Source organism: Argentina silus, assembly GCF_951799395.1.
Source record: "Argentina silus genome assembly, chromosome: 3".
In the NCBI taxonomy this organism is placed as follows: domain Eukaryota; kingdom Metazoa; phylum Chordata; class Actinopteri; order Argentiniformes; family Argentinidae; genus Argentina; species Argentina silus.
This window is the reverse complement of record NC_139657.1, coordinates 28,829,664-28,855,467: the sequence shown is the minus strand read 5'-3', so window position 1 is coordinate 28,855,467 and position 25,804 is coordinate 28,829,664. Positions and strand designations below refer to the sequence as shown.

The window sequence follows — 25,804 nt, the reverse complement described above, 5'->3', positions numbered from 1 at the left end:
AATTTCTCACCTGTGAATTATGGTTCTGTTGAAGTCACGGGTGGTACACCGCCAGGCCAGGGAGACTATCGAGTGTGTTTATCATGTCAGAACTGAACCCACCCCCCCCCCCCCCCACCCCCCCCACCAACACACACACACACACACACACACACACACACACACACACACACACACACACACACACACACATACACACACACACACTCACTCACTCACTCACCCAATACTATTTTTAGCTCACACCTGTTGTTGAAACCCTGTATTTAGCATGCAGACCATACAGCCACATCCAAATGGTGTGCAGTCTCACATTTACACTAATTTTCCATTGCTAATGACAAAGGTAATGACATACACTGTGATATGAATATTTATTTAACCATTTGTTGATTTGTCATAGAGACTGTGTTCAATGAGAATACATGTTCCTCAAATAAAGGGTCATGTTAACAAGTGAAATCTGCATTCACAGTAAAACTGGTTCCAGGGTATTCTCCTTTTCTTTTTTGAGACACAAAGATGGTTAAAGATTTTTATTCTGTATTTTTTTCATCAATAATACAATCTTCAGTGCTGAAACCGAGCAAGATCTTTCTGAAAGCTTTTTCATAACTGCCAAAGCTGCAGCATCAATTCACTTTCAGAGCCATGATTAAACATTCATGCTTTACTTTGAAAACCCTTTACTTTTAGCTTCTTCCATTACTCTAAGATGTTACTTAAAGAGAGACAGGACAAGTTATATCAAAGCTCTAACATGTAGAAAATACAACATAAAAAGATCAGAAATGTACATCATGCTCAACAATTAAAAACACATACAAGCTGCAGGGTCATTATGGTGGCATAACGGCCAATTCATAGCCACTTCCATTGTCTTCTGACAGCAGTCATTTGATCTTCCTACATAATCATGTCAGCATTTTGGCCATACAGGTCAAGCTCCCTGTACAACAAGTAGTTCTTTAGTCTGGGTGGGATAAGGTCAGCACTCATGATTCTGGGGTCACTCAGTCTTTTCAAGGTCATCCTCTTCCTCATCTCTAATCTGCACATGTGCTTGAGTGACCGAGGGTTCCCTGGTTTAAGCATGAGAAAAATAAACATGGAAAATAGATTAATGTAAATGAAATGTAATAACTAACATGAATTTCGGCACAGAATCTGTTCCCCGTTTGTTGTCTTTGCAGAAACTTACCCAGAATGTCACATATGTCAGTCCATTCTTTCTGCCTCTCCAGAATTAGTTTGAATTTTTGGCAGATGGGTACGTGACTAACGTAATCCAGAAGAATCTGCACCACACTTCCAGACAGATGCATGAGGCAGCAGAGGCTCATGAATTCACAGAACTACACAACATAAAAGAAGAAAAAAATTGGTATTTTATTTTGTAATTAAGTTTATTTTTTAAGCAGTTAATGCTAGTGGTTCGAAAAAGGCATGATGAGTTAACATTAATAGTGCAGGAATACTGTTGAAATGTGTGAAGGAAAAAACAACTTTATAGAATTGCTGCAGTGGTGACATCTCATTTGAGTCTGTGCCTAGACTATTCTTCACAAACTGGGAGAAGAGAAGCTTATCACAATGGTAACCATGACATTAACTATTCCAAGCAAATAAGGTTGAAAACTCACAGGAATCTTCTTTTCCTGGTCTTTTTCCACACAGTTCATACTCAAACTGTCGTCATGGTTACAAAAGAAGCAGCTCTCCGCGTCATAACCGTTGTTTAGCAACAGGCGCATCATCATCTCGTCCCTCAGACAGTACTGCAGGGCTGTGGGGAACACCGTGTTGCTGACCGCCGTGAAGTAACAGTTGACGTCCGCCTGTTTGGCCAAGAGCCGTTTCACTATCTCATACCTCCCAGCTCTCACCGCCACTAGGAGGCAGCGTAGCGGGTCCAGGTCAGGTTTGGCTCTAGCATCCAGTAGAGTTTCAGTGCAGGCGAGATCCCCATTGGAGACAGCAAAGTATAATGCACTTTTTCTCAAATCCATGAAGTTGTCCGAGTTGCGTGAGGAAAGAAGGGAATTGACATCATAGCCGTTTGCCATGAGAAGTTCCAGACATTCACCGTGACCGCTTTCGACTGCAGAGTGAATTGGACTTTGGCCAGCGAGTTTGATGGCCTTTCTGGTGGTGAGGGGTATCAATATGTTCAAAGCGCTGTGAAAGAGAAAAGGTTTTGGGAAGTCATACAAAAAATGGATAGGGATGCAAACAAATAACAAAAATCACCTTTGCTAGATGTATTTGACCAATTTGTCATGGGTCAAAACCCTAGGAAGGTCAGGATGTGACCTACTGTTGAGACTCTCCAGGGTCCTGTCCAGTAACAACCCCTAGACCTTTGGCTTAGACCATTGTGTCCCCTCTGATTGGTTTGGGGGAAATGTTGAGGGGTTGTGTCTCAACTTGCGATGATTGTCTATAGCTTACTTTAGACACATACTTATTGTGCGTCCTCTAAATGACAATGTAAATCTCCTTAAACTAGGTGTTCTGCAGCAGGTGTTCACGGTACTCACTCATAGTGACCCTCAAAGGCAGCCTTGTGGATGGGGAGAAGTCCAGTTATACTGGCTAGATTAGGGTTGGCTCCATTTTTTAAGAGAAGATGAATACAGTCAGTGTTCCCTGAACCAGCTGCATCCATCAGAACACTCTCCCCATTAAAGGCTTGTGCATTCACTTTGCTGCCTTTTCAGAGAAACAAAAACAACATCAGAACACAACTGACAGTTTTCAAAGGTTTAGAGCAAAGTTTACAGCTATCATAGCAGATCCCTCTTGTCACAAATTAGTGTCACCTCATCTGAATTTAACCCCTTGGGGATAAACCCATCTAATTAAACTAGCTTACAGCAAGGATTTTTTTTTATCTTCCTTGGTTTAGAGTCCTATAGCTGGATTAGAGCAGATTCCATTATAAAGCTCATCAGAAATTGGTGTAACTTCCCTCTAACCCCTCCCTGTGAACCCCTCATATTAAACTGTCATTATCATGATTTGACAGGTGTCAAGTAGTACTCCAACACAGTCACAACACAGTCAGCGATGTAAGTCAGTTACCTACTGTGATCCATGACAAACATGACAAAAGTCAGCATTGATTCAGTTTCCTCTACTCATCTTGAATTTGCTTTCCACCTCCTGCCATGCTAAATAAACATGCACGTTAGCTGATTATTCACCTCATTCTTATTACCCAGAAATCTCTCCATTACTTACCATTGTGAATGAGAATTTCTAGAATGTGGAGCTGGCCGCATTCTGCTGCTATGCCCAATGGGGTCACTCCCTGGTGATCTTGCTGATTGGTCCTTCCTCCGTGCCGCAGAAGCAGCATCAGGACCTCAGCACAGCCCATCTTGGCTGCTTCGTGTACAGCAGTCCACTTCTTCAGACACACCTGCTCCACCCAGGCTCCACTAGCGATCAGAGTGTAAGCCATTTCATAAGACCCAGCCCTAACAGCTTCAACACAGAAATAATACATTTCATGGGATTATTATTTTAAGAATATGTATGTACGTTTCTATAATAGTCGGTTTCTGAAAATGTCTCGGTTTATCACAATCTTATGAAAACGTTAGTAATCAATATTTGTTGATTAGCACTAGCCTATATTTTAATTTCAGGAAGCTGAGAATCAACTACTCCATACTGCTATGGACAAATGAGATGTTGCATGAGATGTAATGATGTTGTGCCTATTGATTTTAAGGTGACTTGGTCATGGCATGATAAACCAAATACGATTAGCACATAATACATAATATTACCCAGCAACAGCGGGGACTCGTTCTTGCTGTTTGTGTTGTATGGAGAAGCCCCATGCTCCAGAAGAGTCTTTACATTCTCCACTAGGCCGGCTTTAGCTGCCAAAGTCAATGGCGTCTCTCCCCCCATTGTTGTTCTCTCCTCCACTGCCAGCCCATGTGAAGCTACTGCAAAACAGTTCAAGGTCACAGTGGACATTCTTGGAGTTCATATCTGATCGACCGCTATGCTAACCGGGGTGTCGTTCTGGCTGGCAATCAACCATCCGCTCACCACTGGCTGACCTCTCTGTCAGGTAGAGCCAGCCGTGGGAGTGGAGGTGACTGGATGGCATCCAGACAGGCATCCAGCCAGGCATACAGACAGAGCAACATCATCGATACTAAAAGTGTTGGACCAACTGCAGGGCACTGACTGGCCAAGTCCCAAAAACTTACACAAATAACGCTTGAACAAAAAATTTTTTTTTTACTGTCCTGATAGCTTTTAGTAACGTTATACTTCAAACTACCTCGATTGATAACTAGCTGGTACCAAATACAAATACTTATTCTATAGAATTCAAAAGACACAAACATGTATTTTAGCGCTCCATTTCTTTAGCACTCCATTTCTACTCCAGGTAATCATTCTTGAAACAATAGTATATGAGCCAAAAACATTCTAATGTATATGAAATTAATAGTTAATAGTGACTACAAACTAAAGCAAAACTCAAACTAAAACATGCTTTAACTCACCACGCAAAACTGTCTCTAGCACTTCCAAAACTGGCTGTGTTGCAGCCCGATGGAGTGGGAGCCATCCTCTACTGTCCACCTCTCTGAAGGCAAAGGAGTGGCGCAGCATCCCCTTGAGCACAGCAACCTCACCTGGAGACCACGTTTAGATTCAAAGAAATCAAAGGCAGTAGTGACTATTTATTTTAGATACATAGCAGAGCTAACCCTCTCATCTTTGGGCATCTATTGTCTACTCTCTCTCTCTCTCTCTCTCTCTCTCTCTCTCTCTCTCTCTCTCTCTCTCTCTCTCTCTGCCAGATTAGTCTGGCAATCCCTATGCACAGCTGCTTGCCTTGTGACTGTGGCATAAAGGAGCATGCAATCAAAACAATGTAGCTAATGGGGTCACAAAGGGCTCTTATGCATAATGTGATATTTACCTTGCTCTATTGCAGCCAATACTTTCACATTTTCGTCAGTCGCTGACTCTAAGCTTTTAAGAGGATGGAAAATTATGAAAATGTTTAACAATCCCCATGCAATCGTGAACTACAGATATAAATCAAAAACATAGTGAGCAAAACTTCTGTGGCAAAATAACAACCTGAGATAAGATTTCTTGTTTTGCATACCTGGCAGTAGATTTCAAAAATGCATCTTGACAAGATTCCTGGATACTCATTTGAATGACATAGTCAGTAATCTCATCTTCACTCAAATCTTCATATAAATTCATAGCTATTAGAAAGAAAGACATGGACATTTCCCAGTTAATGCCATGCTATTACTGAAAAGTAAATGGCCAAAACGTAGTTCACACAGCCCATATTTCACACCCAAATACTACTAAATAACTGAAGCTAAAAGGTAACCCATGAGCTATTGTTACCGATCTTCCCACAAAGAATTCATTCTACGTTGCATATGAATCCCAATTCAATTCTCACCTGTGAGAAGTGTATGTCCAGTCACACTAAAACAAGTCACACACTAGCAGGCCTGGGAGAGTGTTTTTATATTTAGGCGTGACCTGTTTTCATCGCAGCCAAATTCGAGGAATGCAAGCCATATGACATAACACTGACATATTGTGGCTGTCTATTGTGATGGTAGCTAACAATAAAAACAAAGTGGGGTTGTATGCAAGGACTAAGATAGCAGTTACATTTGCCATTGTGTGTTTTAAGCCAGGTCTCAGTACTGTTGGCTTGAATCCCACCCATCATCATGTCAAAACTCATAGACACATGCAATAGATTATTCTCTTTTCTGACATTAATGGTAGATTGTGTGTTTGTGTGTGTGTGTGTGTGGGGGGGGGGGGGGGGCGTGCATGCGTGCGTCTGTGTGTGTGTGTGTGTGTGTGTGTGTGTGTGTGTGTGTGTGTGTGTGTGTGTGTGTGTGTGTGTACTGTATCTTGACATCCATGTTAGGTTATCAGTAGTGACACAACAGCTGCTACGTGGTCCTGAAGTCTGGATTATCTCTAGAGTTGACAGTGCCAGTTGATGTGGATCTGTCAGATTACCATGGCTTTTGAGGAGCCGTGATGTCGCATACTCTCGACCCAGATCCCTGGCCTAGCTTCTATGAACTCCTAGCTTTGCTGTGGTATTCCACCACAATGACAGATACCAATGCAAAACAGTCATATTTGACCAGACTAGTCCAAATGGTGTAGTGTGAATTGTAATACATTTTAATCTTGCCTTGATGTCAAGCCTGATACCTGTGTAAATTCCCTCCCTTGTGCATTAATCCGTAAATGATGCCTGACCCTGAAACCCCAGCAATCACATATCTGTGAATGCCAAAAGAACATGTTTTTAGATATTATTATTTCATACTCGTTAGGTATAGGTATATAGCACTGCTCATACAGATGTACATGTGTATCTTTATTAGACATAACACATATTAGATATTGACAGTTAGTTCTCCATCCCTCACCACTAGAACACCTCTGCGATACCACACTAATCCAAGATGCACGCAGTTAAATCAAATAGATTTCAAAACGTTCAAAAATAGTGTTACATTGTGCATAAAAGTTGCAATGAGACAGACAGCGTGGACCCATGTAACTTTCGCAGGAATTGCATTGATTGGATACATGCGATCACATGGTCGTTACCCTGGTTACGGCCAAACATTTGCTGGCTAATGAGAAGGAAAGTCAGAAACTAGGTATCTAATCTAGCTAACTGGCGTAATAGCTACACTAAGAGTTCATGCTATTAATTTACATTTATTTATGTTTGTAAAGAGACAGCTGCCATTTCGGCTTACTTGCACTTTCAACAATGTCAGCACAGGATAGTGAGTCTTCGGGGCTCAAAGCTAATGAGCAAAATGTACAAGAGGGGAGAAAAGCGTCAGATGACAAATTAGTTGAAACAAATGAACAAACCACTGGCGCAGATTCTCAAACACAAAGCAATGACACAGAGGAACCGCCTCCAGAGGTGGCCCCAGATAGCAACGCTGGAGAACACAGCGAAGGCGCCGAGGTTATGCAAGTCAAAGTAGACGAAGTGCGCAAGTCAACTTTTCTGACATCAGGCGAGGATGACATCTTGGAAGCCACAGGCCAGCTAGACCATCCTGAGGATAGTAGGCAAGGTGAAAAGGCAACCTTCTCAAATGATGTTGGCAACACGACAGCCACGGGTAAGACCTGAGAACTAGACCCATCTGTGACTAGGATGATATTCATATTTACATGTGGATGTTGTGTGATTCATCGACAACATCCATACGTAAATACGAATAGGCATAATCCTAGTCACAGATGTGGCTACCTGACAACGTGGTCCCATGACAATTAGACATGTAGTATTGAGGACAATATAGGCTTCTTTGACCTTGATCATATTCTTTCCCTCTCCTTGATACCTCTTCTGAGTTTGTTTATTTGTTTATTTTAGTGAAGATCATGCTGATGCCAGAGGGACACATGATGACAATGGCCTTTGCCATAGGTCTCACCATCAAGGAGTTGAAGTATCACTTTGCAAATGAGCTAAAAGTGCCACCAGAAATCATACAGATTTCCCTGGACAGTAAGCCCTCCTCTGTTATCATTGAAACCTGGGATACTTCATGCTCTTTCACACTGTAGCTTATAGCTTGTTTTCTGCATTGCCCAGCCCCGTCACGATTTCAAGCAATCCACACTCTTTGGTATCAGTCTGGCTGGCTAAGTAATGATTGTCATCACATAGGTTGTATCCTATTATGTATTCCCCTGTAGGGTTTATGCCAGTCATCTCTAATGTATATATTCTGCATAAAAACATATTTACTATCTATAACAATCATAACAGTCAGAACAGTAATACATTGTTTAAGCCTGCCTCAGGCAGCCCTGAGAAAATGGCACATTTGTGTGTTTATTCATATTGCATCAATGAATCATTACTATGAGTGATATGAGTTTGTTTGTTTGCCATCTAGCCAGGGTGGTAGAGGACCATGAGACCCTCATAGACCTGGGAGTACAGCCCCACGGCACCATGCAGCTGGAGATGACCTCCACTGACCCTGAGAACCACCCCATCCGCCCGGCCAAGCCCCAGCAGGAGTACAACATGCCTGATGTCATCACTGTCAGAGTCCAGACAGGTACCCAACTGCACAGACACAGAGCTGCTCTCTTACATCATCACTGACAGAGTCCAGACAGGAACCCAACTGCACAGACACAGAGCTGCTGTCTTACATCATCACTGTCAGAGTCCAGACAGGAACCCTACTGCACAGACACAGAGCTGCTCTCTGACGCAATGCTTGTGTGATTACTGTACAGCATCTCGCCTACATGTGTTGTGTCACAGTATACTCCAGGCTATGTAGTAGGCCCAGAGTCAGGGTGCTTAAAAGATTAGCTCGGATTGTTTTAACCAAATCTAATTTTGTTTATGTAAATTACATGTTGTAGAAGGGTATGTACAAACACTTTTTGTGATTTCAGTTGGTTTTGAGAAACTTACCGGCACCAGCAACTCTCTCATCAGTATACAATGGGAAAAAACAGGGCAAACGTGGTACCATAAACAAAAGCTCCAAAAGCGCTGTCCTTTTTACTCTACTATTTATACTGCAATTGTGTCATGTCTATTGTCTCGTGTCCCCAACTATCGTCACTGTCCAACCGTCTCACTTATCTTGTACTATGTCACTTATTGTCTTGTCCTTACCTCATTGCACTACTGCGTATTTGTATTATTTGTATTATCTGTATTATTTGTATTATTTGTATTTTGTATGCTGCATTGTCAAGGAACCGAGCCCAAGAACTTTACTCCCTGCACTCGTGTATGAGACGTAACAAATACACTTTAAACTTTAAACTTGAACTTTAAACTAGATGTTGAACATAAAAAATTGTAGCAATCCAATTTTTTTTGCTCTTTCTATTGCTTCACTTCTCTTGCTGTTGCTCCAGTCTAACAATACAGAATATAACATTGCGGGGAAAAGTTTGGATCACCACCATTTTGTATGTACAATATTGAATATGGATGGGGTATGATGGAGGTGTTGGCTATTATTTTTCAGTTCTGATACTCATATTTCTCCTATACTCTCCCCTCTCGCCTTCATCCATGTATCCATCCACTCATTCAGCCAGTCCCAGCCCATGACACCTTGTCTCAGCTGTATGGTAAACACACACATCCTCCCCTCTTACTTTCTGTGGCTCAGTTGGTAGAGCATGGTGCTAACAACGCTTAGGTTGTGGGTTTGATTCCCGCTGGGACCATATATACTGAAATGTATGCATGAATGTAAGTCGCTTTGGATAAAAGCGTCAGCTAAATGGCATATATTATTATATTATATTATATTACTTTATCTGCCCCCTCTCCACATAGTACTCTCTCTGTCTCTCTATCTTGCTCACCTTCTCGTGTTATCTGAGTACTTCCTCTAAATCCTTTACTTTTTCTCTCTTCCTCTTTTGCTCTCTCTCTCTCCCTCCCTCCTTCCCTCCCTCCTTCCCTCTCACCCAGAGACGGACACATTCCAGGATGTGGTGGTGGAGATAGAGAGAGCCACCCATAGAAAGGCCTTCCATGGAGGATACAGACACAAGGCCACAAGGTCTGAGTACCATCACGCTGCTGTACAGACCATGGCCAAGAGGAAACCAGACAGGGGCGTGGACACCTTCAGCCGTGACACACAGGTAAGTGTACGTCACACAACACCGACAAGCACACACACAGACAGATGACACACACACACACACAAAAACAACACTGACACGCATGCACACACACAGACAGACATCGACATGCACACACATTGTTCCAGTACATTCTCTCTCTCTCTCTCTCTCTCTCTCTCTCTCTCTCAAGGATATTACTAATGACTCACACACATTGAATATCTCAGATCTCACACTCTCTCTGGGAAGCTCATTAAGAACACACATGTCATGCACACCCACACACATATGCTGTATGCCCATTCATAATCATCCGAGTAATATTCTTTTTGTGTCTCATTTACAGCATAAAGCCACCCTTATAGCCCACTACTTAATCACATTTGAAGCTTTTTGTAAATGCATTCCTTATGCTGGAAATCTGAGAACCTGTCACATTTTGCGATCACCCTTGCCAAAATCTTTGCATCTTTCTGTTGCTCTCTCCAAGACAAGGGTTCTCACACTACATGAATTAATTAATACAACTGATGTATATGATGTTGGGGTTAGGGTTGAGCTATGTTTAGGGTTAGGCTATGGCTTGTGAATAAGGATATAAGATAATAGTGATCATGTATACCTTAGTTGTTAGAGCATGGCACTAGCAAGGCTTAGGTTGTGGGTTTGAGTCCCACAAGGACCACTCTGTCTGCACTCAATGTACTGTTATCTGCACTCAATGTACTGTACTCTGCTAAATGACACATATTATTATTATATTATAATAAGACCAATTCAGAAGCACTTGTTTCTCCCTCCCGTTAGACAGTGACCATGAAGAGCCAGTCCCAGCAGTGCACAAGCAACACCTCCACCCAGATGACCAAGATCGGCTGCTACGTCTCAAACACGGAGGACAAGCTCATCACCCCTGGGTCCTACATCACCGCTGCCCAGTACCACGGCAGGAGACTAAGAGCTGTATGTCTCTCTGTGACAAACCAAACATCTCAGTTTAAAGGGGCAATCTGGGATTGGGACATGCATTATGTCTTACCCTATCGGAACCCAAAATGCAAGCTTGTTTTACTCCATTGTTTGTAAATAATCACTGTTTAGCTTAAAAACAGGTTTAAAAACATATTTGTTTATCTCATGGATGGCCAGTCCTTGCGTCTATGAATTTGAGAGTGGTTGTATTTCTCCAGCCCCATCCCTAAGCTGTTTACCAAAATAAGTAGTAAACAACACAATTATTTATTGCCCCTTTAAATAACTATTATGTGCCACTTTCGATTGTTTTATTTTGATGGAGAAATGGCAGATTATTTAGACTAATAGGCAAATGACAACTTTGACTGATTAGATAGCTGGTGTGATTTGTATCTGTAGGTAGGTTTAAACTTGCATGACTATGCAATATAGTATTTATATCTGGTCATTTTTGTTTGCATGTGAATATGTTTACGTTTGTGTGTTTGTATGTATGTTTGTGTACTGTGTTAAGATACACTCAGAAAAAAAGGGTTCTTCATTTCAACCTGTAGGGGCACCCATTGAAGAACCCTTATGGGTTACACGTAGAACCCTTTTGGTTTCTATGTAAAACCTTTTGGGTTCCATCTACAACCCTCTGTAGAAAGGGTTCAACATGGACACCAAAGGGGTTCTACATTGCACCCAAAAGGGTTCTTCAAAGGGTGCCCCTACAGGGACAAATGAAGAACCCTTTTTTGGTACTAACAGAACCTTTTCTAAGAGTGTATACAAGCCTATATGTTTACTTAGATGCACTTGAACGAGTATGTGAGTATGTAGCCTATGTTTTACTTATAGTACGTGACTACCCTAGTTTGAATGGGTTAGGGTTAGGGTTAGGGTATGTAGTCTATGTTTTACTTACATAACCCCCCCCCCCCCAGGTGATTACTCTCCAGACGTACACGCGGTGCTGGCAGGCCAAACGCATGACGGAGCAGCTGAGGCAGGACAGGGAGCTGCGTCTAGCCTGGATGGAGAAGGAGGAGAGTAGGAAGAGGGAGGAGAAGAAGGAGCAGATCAAGGCCGAGCACCAGCGCAGGATGAACCCCCAGAGAAAGGAGGACTTCGCTCTGCTCTACAACGCCCTGGAGAGTAAGCAGCCCGCCGCCCCTCCCCCCCCCCCCCCCCCCCCGCCCCTTGTGTGTGTGTGTGTGTGTGTGTGTGTGTGTGTGTGTGTGTTAAATCCTCTCTATTTGTGTTTGTAACAGAGTGGAGGCACGAGGAGGTAGAGAACATCAATGCCACTCTTTCGGGCGCTGAGAGGAAAGCCGCTCTGTGTGTTTTGCTGGAGCAAGAGACCCAGCTCATCGCCTCCATTGGGCGCCACCGCATCGCCTCCGGGGAGAGGAACCACGACAAGGTGGTGCAGGCCTTCCTCAACAAGGTCAGAGGTCACACAGGGACTCACACGTTAGGCCGCATTTCATATGGGATCGTCATTCCCCCCTCTCTGCCCTCGTGTGCTTCCCTTGGTCCCATGAAAACGTGTTCTACCTGATATTCGGTTTGTATACACATACAGTGCCTTGTGTAAGTAATGGGACAGTGAAGCATTGATTCTTCTTTAGGCTCTATACTTCTTTTGGCTCTATTTGAAATCAACCAGTTACTATGAGGTGAAAGTCGAGATTCTCAGATTTTATTGAAGGGGTTTTCTGTACATCAACATGATGATATTACAACACTTTTTAGGCCACCAAAAGTGATGGGACAGATTAATCGAATGTAAAAAAATAAGCACTCATGTTTAGTACAGTATTTGGTCGACAATCCTTTGTATGCAATAACTGCCTGTTTGCAACCCATTGACCCCACCAGACGCTGGGTATCTTCTCTGGTGATGTTCTGTCAGGTCTGAACTGCAGCCATCTCCACTTGTTGTTTGTCCTCCGTTTTGCCTTAAGGTTCCTCTTTAGCAAATGAAATGCATGTTAAATCAGATTTTAATAAAACTAATTTGCAAAAAAAAATATTTGGACAGTTTTTAGGGTACCTTTAGGGTACATTTCTGCCAACCATTTAAAGGACACACATACCTGGCACACTTTTGTCATATGTTTGTGTTCTTTACAGTCCTACACACATTCTAAAACATTTTTGGTCTTACTGCACCAACAATCTATTCAGATATGGCCATTTAAAATGTGTGGTCTTGGCCCCAAAATAGCAAAAAAAAATGCTCCTTAAGACCTGCCCTGGCTCTCTATCAAATCTTTTATCACAAAAGGCACACTTCCTTCAAAATGTGGCCTCTAGCCACCTCACTAATAGTAAAAGTAACCAGGGAGACAGTTCAACATGACACGGGTTATAGCGGAATTGTTGGAAGAGAGCAGTGTATAAGGATACCTGAGTGCAGTATGCATCTTCCTTGCTGCCCCACAGTCTAAGAGGAGCCATGTAAGCAAAAAGTAGGGCAGATTGTCTTTGTGCTGCTGTAACCTCAAACCTTCCTATGATTTTACCTCTTAACTAATTGTTTAAGGACAGTTGCCTAGCGAAAGCTACCTTGGTTACAAGCTGTAATGCCATGCGTTTCACATTATTAACAAAGTGGTGGGTCAGCCAATTAGCCACTGCGGAAGGCTACTTTAAAAGGACATTTGAGTGCAACAAAGACCATTTGCACACAGGATCCTAGGGTTGTTGCCATGGAAAACATAACCCTTAACCCTTAGACAGACAAGAGTGACGTGTACAAAAACAAGGTTGTGTTTGAACCCCCCTCCTCAGTGTGCCACCCCTAAGAGGTGGCGTGCGTTCGACGGTAAGATGACCCAGATGGACACCCAGTACACTATCAGGGCCAAGGAGCTGAGAGACCTGTACACCAGCATCAACCTGCACTACCTCAACCAGGAGGAGAGGCTGGACGTGCTGCTCACACTCAAACACACAGTCAAGGTGGGGAACACTCCCCCTCAGCCCATCTTCAGGGAAGAGATATTTGTAGATATTTATGGGATATATTTTAAGATATATTAAATATATACAGTAGGGTGGCATACAGATTGTACATACAAGCAAGCAGCAGTGTTGCATGGAGTTCTTACTCAGACTATACCGATAGGTCAAAATGCATTTAGAGAATGTTTGATCTCTCAATTACAATACTATTCAAATCTACTTAGATATAAACATATTTTGATATATAGTATACATTATGTTGACACTACGTCCTTGAATTAACCTGTCAAAGGTTTCATGTCAAAATGTGTGTGTCTCACGCACTTCATGGCTCAGAATGATCATGAAAAACCATATTCTTTACATTACGTTATTCTATGACCTACGTTTATCACAATGCTGATTGGACAGGAACACGACTGTAAGCTGACCCAGGACATCGTGGAGTTGATTGACAGGGAGGCAGACCTGATGATGAGGGGGGTGAAGGAGGCCAGCCTGGAGGGGCTGAGGAAGAGAATATCCACCCTCTTCCTCCAGTATATCAAAACACCCACCTTCAACCCTGAGGCGGCCAAACTACTCAAGGTACACTACCTACTGTGGCAGGATTCACTGTCTGTGTTTGAGCAAAGAGAGGTTTAAAGAAGGATTTGATCTTTTGTCCTTCAGTCCTGCAGCAACAGCTAACATACAGCATATTATATCAAATAATGAAATCACATATTTCCAAACCATGTGAGTATTATAGAGCTCGAGTTCCGGGGGGAGGGGGGGGGGCTGAAGTAGTGACGGTTGAGCGGGGGGGGGGGGGGGGGGGAGCAGTCTCATGGCCTGGAGGTACAAACTGTTGCCTGTTGGTCCGGGTCTGGATGCTTCGTAACCTTTTGCCAAAAGGCAGCAGAGAGAACAGGGCGTGGCTGTGGTGGCTGGGGTCCCTGATGATCTTCCCAGCCTTCCTCTTGCACCTCCCAGAGTAGAGGTGATGTACTGGGCCGTTTTCACCACCCTCTGAAGAACCTTACGGTCGAATGCGGTGCAGCTGCCGTACTAGGCAGTGATACAGCCGATCAGGATACTCTCTGTGGTGCATCTGTAAAAGTTTGTAAGGATCTGGGGATCCATACAGAATTTCCACAGCGTTGATCACAGCGTTGGTGTGGTGTGATCGTGTTAAGTCCTCGGTGATGTGGACACCAAGGAACTTGAAGCTGATGACTCTCTCCTGCAGCCCTGCCGATGTGGATGGGGGCGTGGTCCCCCCCCCCCCCTCTTCCTCCTGAAGTCCACGATCAGCTCCTTGGTTTTGCTGATGTTCAGAGAGAGATTGTTGTCCTGGCACCAGTCCACTGTAGGCCGACTTGGTGATCAAGCCAACCACAGTGGTGTCATCAGCAAGTCTTATGATGGATTTGGAGCTGTGCGTGGCCACGCAGTCGAGGGTGAACAAGGAGTAAAGTGGGGGGCTGAGCACACAGCCCTGGGGAGGCCCTGCGTTGAGAGTCAAATGACGAGGACATGGCGTCGCCTGTGGATCTATTGGGCCGGTATGCAAACTGAAGAGGGTCCAGAGTGGCAGGTAATGATGAGTTGATGTGAGACTTAACCAGCTTCTCGAAGCACTTCATGATGATTGGGGTGAGCGGCACAGGGCGGTAGTCGTTGAGGCAGGTTACCTTGTTCTTCTTGGGGACTGGGATGATAGTGGTCGCTTTGAAACAGGTGGGTATTACAGACAGGGGACAGGGATAGACTGAATATGTCCATGAAGACAGCTGACAGCTGGTCGGCGTATACTCTGAAGACACGGCCAGGGATGCTGTCTGGACCACATCAGAGCTTTGAATATTTTATTTGTGTGCACATCAGAGGTGTTGACACGCTTAGAAGCCTTCCTCACGTCGGCCGTGTTGATTGCTAGCACGTTGTCCTTGCGAGCAGCGAGAGCCTTGATTGGGGGCACAGTGTTGCTGCCGTCGAACCGAGCATAGAAGTTGTTAAGCTTGTCTGGTAACGTAGCGTCTTTACCCAAGCTGTCAGCTCATGTATGATTTCTTATTCTCGGGCCGTGGGAAAAAATATGCACACTGTAGCACTGTTATTACCCTCCTGTCGCTGTCGCCTACGATTGATGGGGGTTGCTATGGGAGTAAAAAAAAAAAAGAAACAAGAAGATTTAAATTTGTGAGCCGTCCCCCCACCGCGCAAAATCTTCCTGCTGTCCCTTAAATGGACTTATTGGATCTGGTTTGATAAACAGTGTCTTTTCTCTTTCGTAGTGTAAAAAGCTGATCTCTCTGGGCTGGAGAAATTTAACCATTCTCAAATTCATAGACAGAGCTATGGATGCAAGGACTGACCATCCATAAGATGAAAATGATACTGTAGTTTTTAACTATGTTTTGAAGCTATACAGTGTTTGTTTACAATTCCTTTTATTACAAACAATGGAGTAAAACAAGCTTATATTTTGGATTCTGATGGGGTAAAACAGCTAAGATCACGAGGCAGTTATATCCTTGAAGAATCAATGGTTAATTTAAAAGTAAAAAAAAAATGTTTGTACCAATCCCAGATTGCCCCTTTAAGGTATGTGTCAGGTTTCTCTCAAAATGTCTTAAGAGGATTCATCCTTTTTTTTCGGCCAGTTTACTGTTTTGGCCTGGAAATCTAACCCCAATGTGCATACATTAAGAAGAAAAAAATGTAATCAGTGTGCTGTGAGGTTATCTGTTCTAAACAAAATGAACTTGAATTAAAATGTTTTAAGTACTTGAATAACCCTTTAAGCCTGCGTCTTTTTAATTTCCCCCTCAATTTAATCTGATTTCATTTTATTTCTCTCAATTGCGAATGTTGCATGTTTTAAAAGGCCAATACTCCATTGTTATGTGTAATATACTGTCTGTATTGTAAGATTGTATTGTTGTTTCTAATACGTGCATTTGTGGTAAATTGTATGTGTTCAACTTTTTCTCTCTTTTCTCATCATGTCATCCCATTTCTCAGGTCCCTCAAGACCCGGCCCAACTGAGGAAGAACATCTACTTCTGCCGTGGCTGCAGCCGCTACCTGCTGTCCACTGACTTTGCTCTGACAGCCAACGCCCGGCTAGTGGGCCAGTGTCGGCACTGTGCTGAGCTGGACAACGAAGCCCGCCGCCGCGAGGACTTCTCCCACTATAAGACCATCCTCAAGAGGCTCCGCACGACAGAGGCCGACCGGGACACGGAGGCCAAGATCACGTACCTGCTGCAGGTAGGGATACGGCGTGTGTAGGAGTGGCAGGTAGCCTAGAGCAGTGTTTCTCAACCTTTTTTCAGTCGCGGCACCCTTTGCATGAATGAAAAATCTCAAGGCACCCCAATATATATATATATATTTTTTTTTTAATGTTGATTATCATTAGAATACACACACTGTCTCTGACGAACAACAAATGCATGACGCATGTAGCCTAATACTCTTACACGCACGCATACACACTCACACACACACACTATTCTCGCAGGAATGGATGACAGACACACACGTAGCTCCTGGTCCACAGCTCTCAGGCGCTCTCTGTCCGCTACGTTCCACGGTAAAGTCCGATCGTTTCCATTGAAATGGTTTTGGGTTCTTTGTTTTGTTAGGAACACTGGGATATTTCATTTTTATTTCGTTTTTATTCCTCTGGGAACCCTGTCTTTTTTCGCCTCAAACAGTGGACCTCTCCCGCGTATTCTCTTTGATCGTGTTAGAGCGGGCGGTGTTTTGAATAATTCCAAAGCCGCGTTCATAAGTCCGCTACGTTCCACGGTAAAGTCCGATCGTTTCCATTGAAATGGTTTTGTGTTCCTTGTTTTGTGAGGAACTCATTTTTATTCATTTTTCCGCTGGGAACCCTGTCTTTTTTCGCCTCAAACAGTGGACCTCTCCCGCGTATTCTCTTTGATCATGTTGGAGCGTGCGCTGTTTTGAATAATTCCAAAGCCGCGCTCATGCGTCCGCTAAGTTCCAAGGTAAAGTCCGATGTTTCCATTGAAATGGTTTTGGGTTGTTTGTTTTGTTAGGAACACTGGGATATTTCATTTTTATTTCGTTTTTATTCCTCTGGGAACCCTGTCTTTTTTCGCCTCAAACAGTGGACCTCTCCCGCGTATTCTCTTTGATCATGTTAGAGCGGGCGCTGTTTTGAATAATTCCAAAGCCGCGCTCATGCGTCTGCTACGTTCCACGGTAAAGTCCGATGTTTCCATTGAAATGGTTTTGGGTTCTTTGTTTTGTTAGGAACACTGGGATATTTCATTTTTATTTCGTTTTTATTCCTCTGGGAACGTTGTCTTTTTTCGCCTCAAACAGTGGACCTCTCCCGCGTATTCTCTTTGATCGTGTTATAGCGGGCGGTGTTTTCAATAATTCCAAAGCCGCGCTCATAAGTCCGCTACGTTCCACGGTAAAGTCCGATCGTTTCCATTGAAATGGTTTTGGGTTCCTTGTTTTGTGAGGAACTCATTTTTATTCATTTTTCCGCTGGGAACCCTGTCTTTTTTCGCCTCAAACAGTGGACCTCTCCCGCGTATTCTCTTTGATCATGTTGGAGCGTGCGCTGTTTTGAATAATTCTAAAGCCGCGCTCATGCGTCCGCTACGTTCCAAGGTAAAGTCCGATGTTTCCATTGAAATGGTTTTGGGTTCTTTGTTTTGTTAGGAACACTGGGATATTTCATTTTTATTTCGTTTTTATTCCTCTGGGAACGTTGTCTTTTTTCGCCTCAAACAGTGGACCTCTCCCGCGTATTCTCTTTGATCGTGTTAGAGCGGGCGGTGTTTTCAATAATTCCAAAGCCGCGCTCATAAGTCCGCTACGTTCCACGGTAAAGTCCGATCGTTTCCATTGAAATGGTTTTGGGTTCCTTGTTTTGTGAGGAACTCATTTTTATTCATTTTTCCGCTGGGAACCCTGTCTTTTTTCGCCTCAAACAGTGGACCTCTCCCGCGTATTCTCTTTGATCGTGTTTGAGCGGGCGCTGTTTTGAATAATTCCAAAGCCGCGCTCATACGTCCGCTACGTTCCACGGTAAAGTCCGATCGTTTCCATTGAAATAGTTTTGGGTTCTTTGTTTTGTTAGGAACACTGGGATATTTCATTTTTATTCCTCTGGGAACCCTATTTTTTTTCGCCTCAAACAGTGGACCTCTCCCGCGTATTCTCTTTGATCGTGTTAGAGCGGGCGCTGTTTTGAATAATTCCAAAGCCGCGCTCATACGTCCGCTACTTTCCACGGTAAAGTCCGATCGTTTCCATTGAAATGGTTTTGGGTTCTTTGTTTTGTTAGGAACACTGGGATATTTCATTTTTATTTCGTTTTTATTCCTCTGGGAACCCTGTCTTTTTTCGCCTCAAACAGTGGACCTCTACCGCGTATTCTCTTTGATCGTGTTAGAGCGGGCGCTGTTTTAAATAATTCCAAAGCCGCGCTCATACGTCCGCTATTGTTCTTGATGCAGGTTAAGCTCGAAAAGCTCAGTTCACACACATATGTCGTGGAAAAGGGTAACAGTATGTCAACGACACTACTTGACACTATCGGGTATTCCTTTTCCAATGATATCCAAAATGTATCCAATGTCATATCTTGAAATTTCATCCGTAATGTACGATCTCTTTCATCTCTGCCAGTTGCTCCTGTGCCTGCATTGGCAGGTCGGCTGCGCTCTCCAAAGCGCACGAATTCCAAGGGTCACGGACCCAATCAAAACCAGCAAAGGTCTCAGCTGGAAAATACTTATTAAATCTCTCGTAAAGGATTTGCAGATGCTGAGAGATAAGGCCAGAAAGTTTTTTGCTGTTTGGATGTGCACTGTACAGGGGAAACATCTAAACTCTCCCCTGTTTCACACAAGAGCGCCAGAGAGTGAGTTTAGACTTGAAGCCACGCAATTTGTCTGATGAGCTTAGTAGATTTTCCTCTTTACCTTGCATTTTAGAATTAAGTTCATTGAGCTGCTTAAATATATCGGGCAGGTATGCGAGTTTCGCGCACTCTGACTTCTTCTCTTAACTCGTACAGTCGGTCCAAGCACTTTCAGCGTAAGAGCCAGCGGACATCCGTGTGCAGCAACAAGCTCTGATGCTTGGCTCCCATTTCCTCGCATAGAATGGAAAAAAGATGGGACTTTAACGGTCGCGCCTTTATGAAATTAACTATGTCCACTGCCCTGTCCAGTACATCTGAAAGATATTTCGGTAAAGTCTTGGCAACCAGTGCCTCCCTGTGAAGGAAACAATGCGTTGTGCGAACATTTTGGTTTTGCGCTCTGATCCTGCTGATGAAACCTTTGACATTGCCGGTCATCGCAGCAGCGCCATCGGTGCAGACACTGATACAATTTTTCCAACTTAGACCTCCCTGTTCAAGGTACTCTGTTGTGACACAGTATATTTCCTCTCCCGTTGTTTTGTGCGGCAAACACTTCTCACGAATTTCTCCTCCATCAATAAATCTCACAAATCCCAAAAGTTGTGCGTGGCCACTCACGTCTGTTGATTCATCAACTTGCAGAGAGAATTTCCCACCTAGCCTTATTTTCTCTAAGACCACGTCTTCTATGTCTGCCGACATGTCATTTATACGCCTTCCAATGGTAGAGTTCGAAAGTGGTACTTTTGCGATCTCTTTAGCTGCTTGTGGGCCTATCATTTTGTTTACAATAGCCGTGCAGGCTGGCATTATTACTGATTTGGAAATGGTGTGAGGCTTTTTAGCCTTAGCTATTATTTCGGCTACCAGATAGCTAGCCTCCAGTGCATTGTTTGAGACTTTCGCACACTTGAACATCACCTGCTCCTGTCGGCTGTGTTCGCTGTTCAAACGAACAAAGTATTCCCTACTTTGGTTGGCATGTGATGGGTGATTGGTTGTCAGATGTCTTTTCAACTTGCTGGGTACCATTGCCTGGTTGGACAATTTCATACCACATAACAGGCACAGGGGGAGAGGACATGACAGCTCTCCAGTGAAGATGAATCCAAACGTGAGGTAATTGTCATCATACTGTCGTTTCTTCATCTTGCTGGAGGTGCCTACCTCCTTCACTGACTGACCACACGATGACGATGTTGAGGGCTCAGATTCAGATATATCAGACTGTGGAGCTTTTCTTTTCAAAAACGTGTCCATGCTGCTGGCTAATTAACCGCTGCACAACGCTATGACAACTCATCCGATATCGCACGCTGTAAATAAAAGTATTTGCCTACGTCATGCAGCCTACTTTCCAAACACTGATTGCAGCGTCGGTAGGCTACTAGAAAATTAATCCGAATTATTTTCTCTGATGTGTGCCTCGATTTACTTAACTGTATGATACAGCTAAAAGAAAGATTCCAAAATGATGCATTCATTTATTTCAATTTCACTATATTAGCCTAGTGTCAGCCACGTTTCTGCGGCACCCCTAAGGGTGCCGCGGCACCCCTGTTGAGAAACACTGGCCTAGAGGTTAGAGAAGCCGGCCAGCAATCGATCCCCACCCCAGGAGGGAGCTGGATGTGAGCTGGTGACTGGAGGGTTGCTGGCATCATATCTAAGGTGCCTACCTTTGCCCTTGAGCAATCAACTTGCAAGATATTGTTCTGTGTCTGCTGTTGTGGGAAACTTAGCTGTGTGGCGAAGACGGTACTGTATGACTGTTTGGGTTCATTGAAGTAATGCTTTACTGTGAACCCAAATAAAGTATTCAAGTGTGTGTGCACGCGTGTGTGCAAGTTCGAATTGAAAGTGCTTTTTTACAACATGACAGATCAGGTGTGGACAGCTAAAAGCCATTTTTCTGTGTCCCTCGCTTGCTCGGCTACGGCTTGAATGCGGACTAACACCAGTGTGTGTTGCAGGAGCAGGACCTGCGGTATCTAGTAGACGTGGTGTGGGGGGCCCAGTCGGCACTCAGCGCCTGCAGCGATCTCCATGACCTGGTGATGGTGCGGTGGGACCGCCTGTGGGAGTGGAGCCCCTGGAACTGCATCCTGCTCAGCAAGGATGAGGCGGCTGCACACCTGAAAGTGGAGAATATCGAGAAGGTGTACTACACACACACACACACACACACACACACACACATACACAATACACAAACATTGCTTAACAATGGTATACCTCAAAGTAAAGAATATCAAGAAAGCTTACTACACCCCCCCAACCCCCCAAAACACACACACACACACACACACACACACACACATACAATACACAAGCATTGCTTAACAATGACAAGGTCGTGGCATACCTCAAAGTGGAGAATATTAAGAAGGTACACTACGCACACACACACATACACACACACATTTAGCCCTGCACTGAGAAATATAGTTCCCAAAACTACAAACGTCAAGGGAACGTGATAAACAAATCTACTGCGGTGTAATAACGTCATAACAGGTGATTTAACCATGACATTATTGCCATTAAATCTGGCTTTGAACGCCTCTCGGCCAATTACAATGCTTGATTTGATTAACCCATTGTAGAATTCTGTCATAATCAACGGATCTCGGTTACATAAGCTAGAAGAGAAGGTCATCAGTTTCAAACCCTGCTCACCCTCTACAGGCCTATGGAGTGGTGTTCATCCGGAACATCAAACATAAACACACACTGGCCAAGAAGTACTTCTCCCAGATCCCCGTGATGGCCCAGTACCTCCACGATGTGGACTCGCGGCCCGCTGCCCACGGCAACCTGCTGGTGGCCAAGCCCATCACCATGGCGATGGCCAAGGTCCCGACGACCACCCCTCAAACTGCTGGTGGCAAGACCACACAGTGAAGAAGCAAATCTCTACCCTCTCACTCTCTCCCCCTCTCACTCTGTCTCTCTCACTTCTGCCGTTTCTGATTATTATTTCATGTTTTGGATTGTTTTAAATGGAAGTTTAATTTTGGGGTAGAGCCTGATGATGTTATTTAATAGATGTGGATAATCTGAGTTTCTTTGTGTGTTCTTCTTGGAGGGCACTACAAGTCTCAGTGTCTCTGTGTTATTGTGCTCAGCGCTTTTTAATTAAGTCTCACAAAGAGTGCGTGTGTGTGTGTGTCTGTGTGTCTGTCTGTCTGTCTGTCTGTCTGTCTGTCTGTGTGTGTTTGGTTTGTCTGTGTCTGTGTGTTGGTGTGTTCCCTTTGTACAGATCAGTGTGTACAGTACACTCATTTCGATATCAGTGAAATACTGCAGAATGTCTTTGATACAGCACCTTACCTGCTATGAAATCTGATTAAATCTCTCACTTTTTCTGATGAAAGACACTATAAAACGATAGATACAGGAGCATTTATGATGATGATGGTATTTAATAGACGCTGTAGAATCTGAGTATCCATGTACACACTACCAACTGTTGGCTTCTCTTTTTTCCTGCTGCTCTTATAACATCACATCAAAGCCGATCAGCTGATTGTCAGTCAAGGTGTGAATGAATGACATTCTTTCAAAGGTGACAATTAACCTATATCCTTTTCAAGGGATTAAAAGTTGCTTGTTTGAATTAATGAGCAAGAAAAAGCACCCAGATCTAATAGAATTACAGTTCAGTTTAGTTTAAAGAGTGTGGTTCTCACCTTCTACTCTTGAAACCTGATTTTAAGTTGTGTTGCTTTGCATGGAGAGCTCTGTTTTGTAAGCTGTGCGCTCATTGATGTGTAATTACACAATATCGAATTTTAAAATAACATTAACTGAGAAAATCATGCAATTCATTCATCCAATTATACATTATGGTGAAATCTGTGAATGTTTTTAAATATCATAATAATGTATGTATCGAAAGGAAGTGGTTTATATTCCTGCATTTCTCTGCTTAAATCTGCTATTTGCATGCAATGTACCTAAGCCCTAGTGGAAAGTGAGGTGACTATTGAGGAACAGTGCAATTGATTTCAAGTCCTGTGGACAGAGCTCAACAGAGCAGCAGCTGTGTGTCTAAATTATGTACGCGTGTCTCAGTTGGGTTTCGACGGCATGACTATGCTTAGCTAGCTGTCAGAGCAATAGCCCGAAAAGTTTTAACCATGTTATGATGCTATAAAGTGTTTGTTTACAATTACATTGTTTACAAACAATGGCATAAAACTAGCTTACAGTCCTGTATATGTTGGGTTCTGATGGGGTAAAACAGTTGAACTAATCTCATAAGACATTTATAAGTTATATTGTTCAAGAATCAATGCATCATTCATTTAGAAATCCAAAAATGTTTGTACCAATCCCAGATTGCCCCATTAATGTATTTCGAATCCAGGCTCTGGGGCAAAACATTGTATAAGGGGTTGTAGACTTTCTATACGCACTGTAACTCTCACCTTATCTGAGTCTATTGAACTATAGATACAGTAGCATTTATTGCATATATAATACTTTATCACAATCAATAGTTCTGTCTGCAACAACATGCTGTCATATTAATGGACTTTGTGGCATAGGGCCATTGTCGGTACTGTGTAATCTTGGTGTTCCATTGTGCCAATTCACGCTTACCCGACTTGAATATAAAGTCCCATAACTGGTGCCTACAACAATGCAGAGTTTAACAAAAAACAAATATGGTTTGTACACAACGTTGGCAGAAATGTTTTCCCACATAGTGAAACTATTAAAAAAAAAAGATTTGCTATTTGCTTTGACTCTTTGACTCTAATTCAGATGGGAACCACTTTTATACTGTGATTTTAAAATTACATTTACATTCATGCCTTTATCGCCTTTATCCAAAGCGATTTACAACAAATACAAGAAAGTGAATCATCTATCCATCAGTCATCATAAGAAAAAAGGAATTTATGCTAGGACCAGGGTCTACTGACAGTCACAATGCTAGAAGAAAGGAAGGATTTTTTATTTATTTATTTATTTTTATTTATAGGAGAGAAACTTGCACAGGTAAACCTAAAGAAGTAAACCTGAAGAACAGTAGTGTGTTGCTTCGCAAGCACACAAATAAATGTCCCCCAATCAGGGGAGGGGTGGTACAGTAGGGATTAAAAAATGAAATAAAAAAGTACAAGACATTATGCAAGCAATGCATTATGATATAACTTAATTGTTGTCTTCCCATTTAAAAGCTAATGTATCCTTATCCACCCGACAGGATGGTTCCAACCCGCAGGCCTTATCTTTAACACTCCTGCTAAAAAGCATAATTTTGTCCTCAGATATTTTGCATCATCAATAGGCTTTCTAAAAAATAGCAACCTGGTTCAGCTAAATAATCATTGTTGTGTTTACAATTCCTTACTGTTTGCACAGACTCACTTACAGTACTTTGGGAATTAATTAGTTCTGTTTTGGACATTAGGCCTCAGACATTGACAGCACACATTACAGGGAGGCAACTATAATTTTGCACGATGATGTCTCACCTCCAACACAAGAGTTATCCATTAAGGTATGATTATATTAAAGAGTTCAAGGAATATTTTACACATTGTGCCTATTCAGTGAACTATCCAGGCTGAACATGCTTTAATGATTGAAGATGAAATCCTTTAAATATTCATTTTGGGATTAATTCAGCCTTTAATGTAAAAGTTCAAAGGGTTTCAATTAGTGTGGAGTTAATGAAAAATAGTCCTCATTATGGATGAATGATGATCATGTCAGAAATTTCCGCAATTAAGAGAAAGGGCAAGTGGCTCTTCCCTCTCTTTTTGTGCCGAGAGATTGGTTGGTCAAGTTTGAACAAAATAGTGAATAGAGAGAAAAGATTAATTAATCCAGGGGTTACTTTCTAATCCAAGAGCTCGGCAAAAACTATTTTCGCAATTTCCAAGACCATCCAACATTTACCAAAGGATGTAGGTTCAGCTAGGATCAGTTTACCTGCCCAAAGTCTGTCCTTAACCATCAGTGGTAAAAACACATAACTGACCAAAGGTCAGTGCCTCTGGGCACTACTCCCAATCCACACAATAAGACAAGCCAAACACATTTATTTGTGTCCTCCCATAGTAGAAGCTCAGTTTATTTGCAGAAGGTGTGGCTATCTATTTCTGTGCATTAGTGTTTGTATTAGCCTAGCGTCAAAGGTTACCAGGACCAGAAAGTTACTGTTTAACAAATCACTGTAGCTGTAGATAAAGATGTAGGGTCAGGGTTAGGGTTTTGACAGCGTGATGACAGCTCAGAGACAGTAGAAAGGAACCTGATGAT

General features: G+C 43.0%; 2 protein-coding genes across 2 annotated transcripts; one reads left to right on the top strand and one right to left on the bottom strand.

Annotated features, from left to right (window-relative positions):
• Positions 1-906: 906 nt before the first annotated feature.
• LOC310802276 (ankyrin repeat and SOCS box protein 15-like) lies at positions 907-5,253 on the bottom strand (the record flags this gene model as incomplete). Its single annotated transcript, XM_083666566.1, has 9 exons — positions 907-1,082; positions 1,202-1,355; positions 1,644-2,178; positions 2,541-2,708; positions 3,240-3,489; positions 3,798-3,962; positions 4,536-4,667; positions 4,958-5,010; positions 5,150-5,253. 9 exons carry the CDS (start codon positions 5,251-5,253, stop codon positions 907-909), a joined length of 1,737 nt encoding a protein of 578 aa, XP_083522692.1.
• Positions 5,254-6,820: 1,567 nt separating this feature from the next.
• Positions 6,821-22,429, top strand: iqub (IQ motif and ubiquitin domain containing; the record flags this gene model as incomplete). The annotated part of the gene is made up of 12 exons (XM_083666565.1): positions 6,821-7,187; positions 7,445-7,579; positions 7,974-8,141; positions 9,533-9,708; positions 10,498-10,653; positions 11,595-11,805; positions 11,922-12,097; positions 13,447-13,617; positions 14,032-14,208; positions 16,630-16,878; positions 21,499-21,684; positions 22,214-22,429. 12 exons carry the CDS (start codon positions 6,821-6,823, stop codon positions 22,427-22,429), a joined length of 2,388 nt encoding a protein of 795 aa, XP_083522691.1.
• Between the last annotated feature and the right edge of the window lie 3,375 nt (positions 22,430-25,804).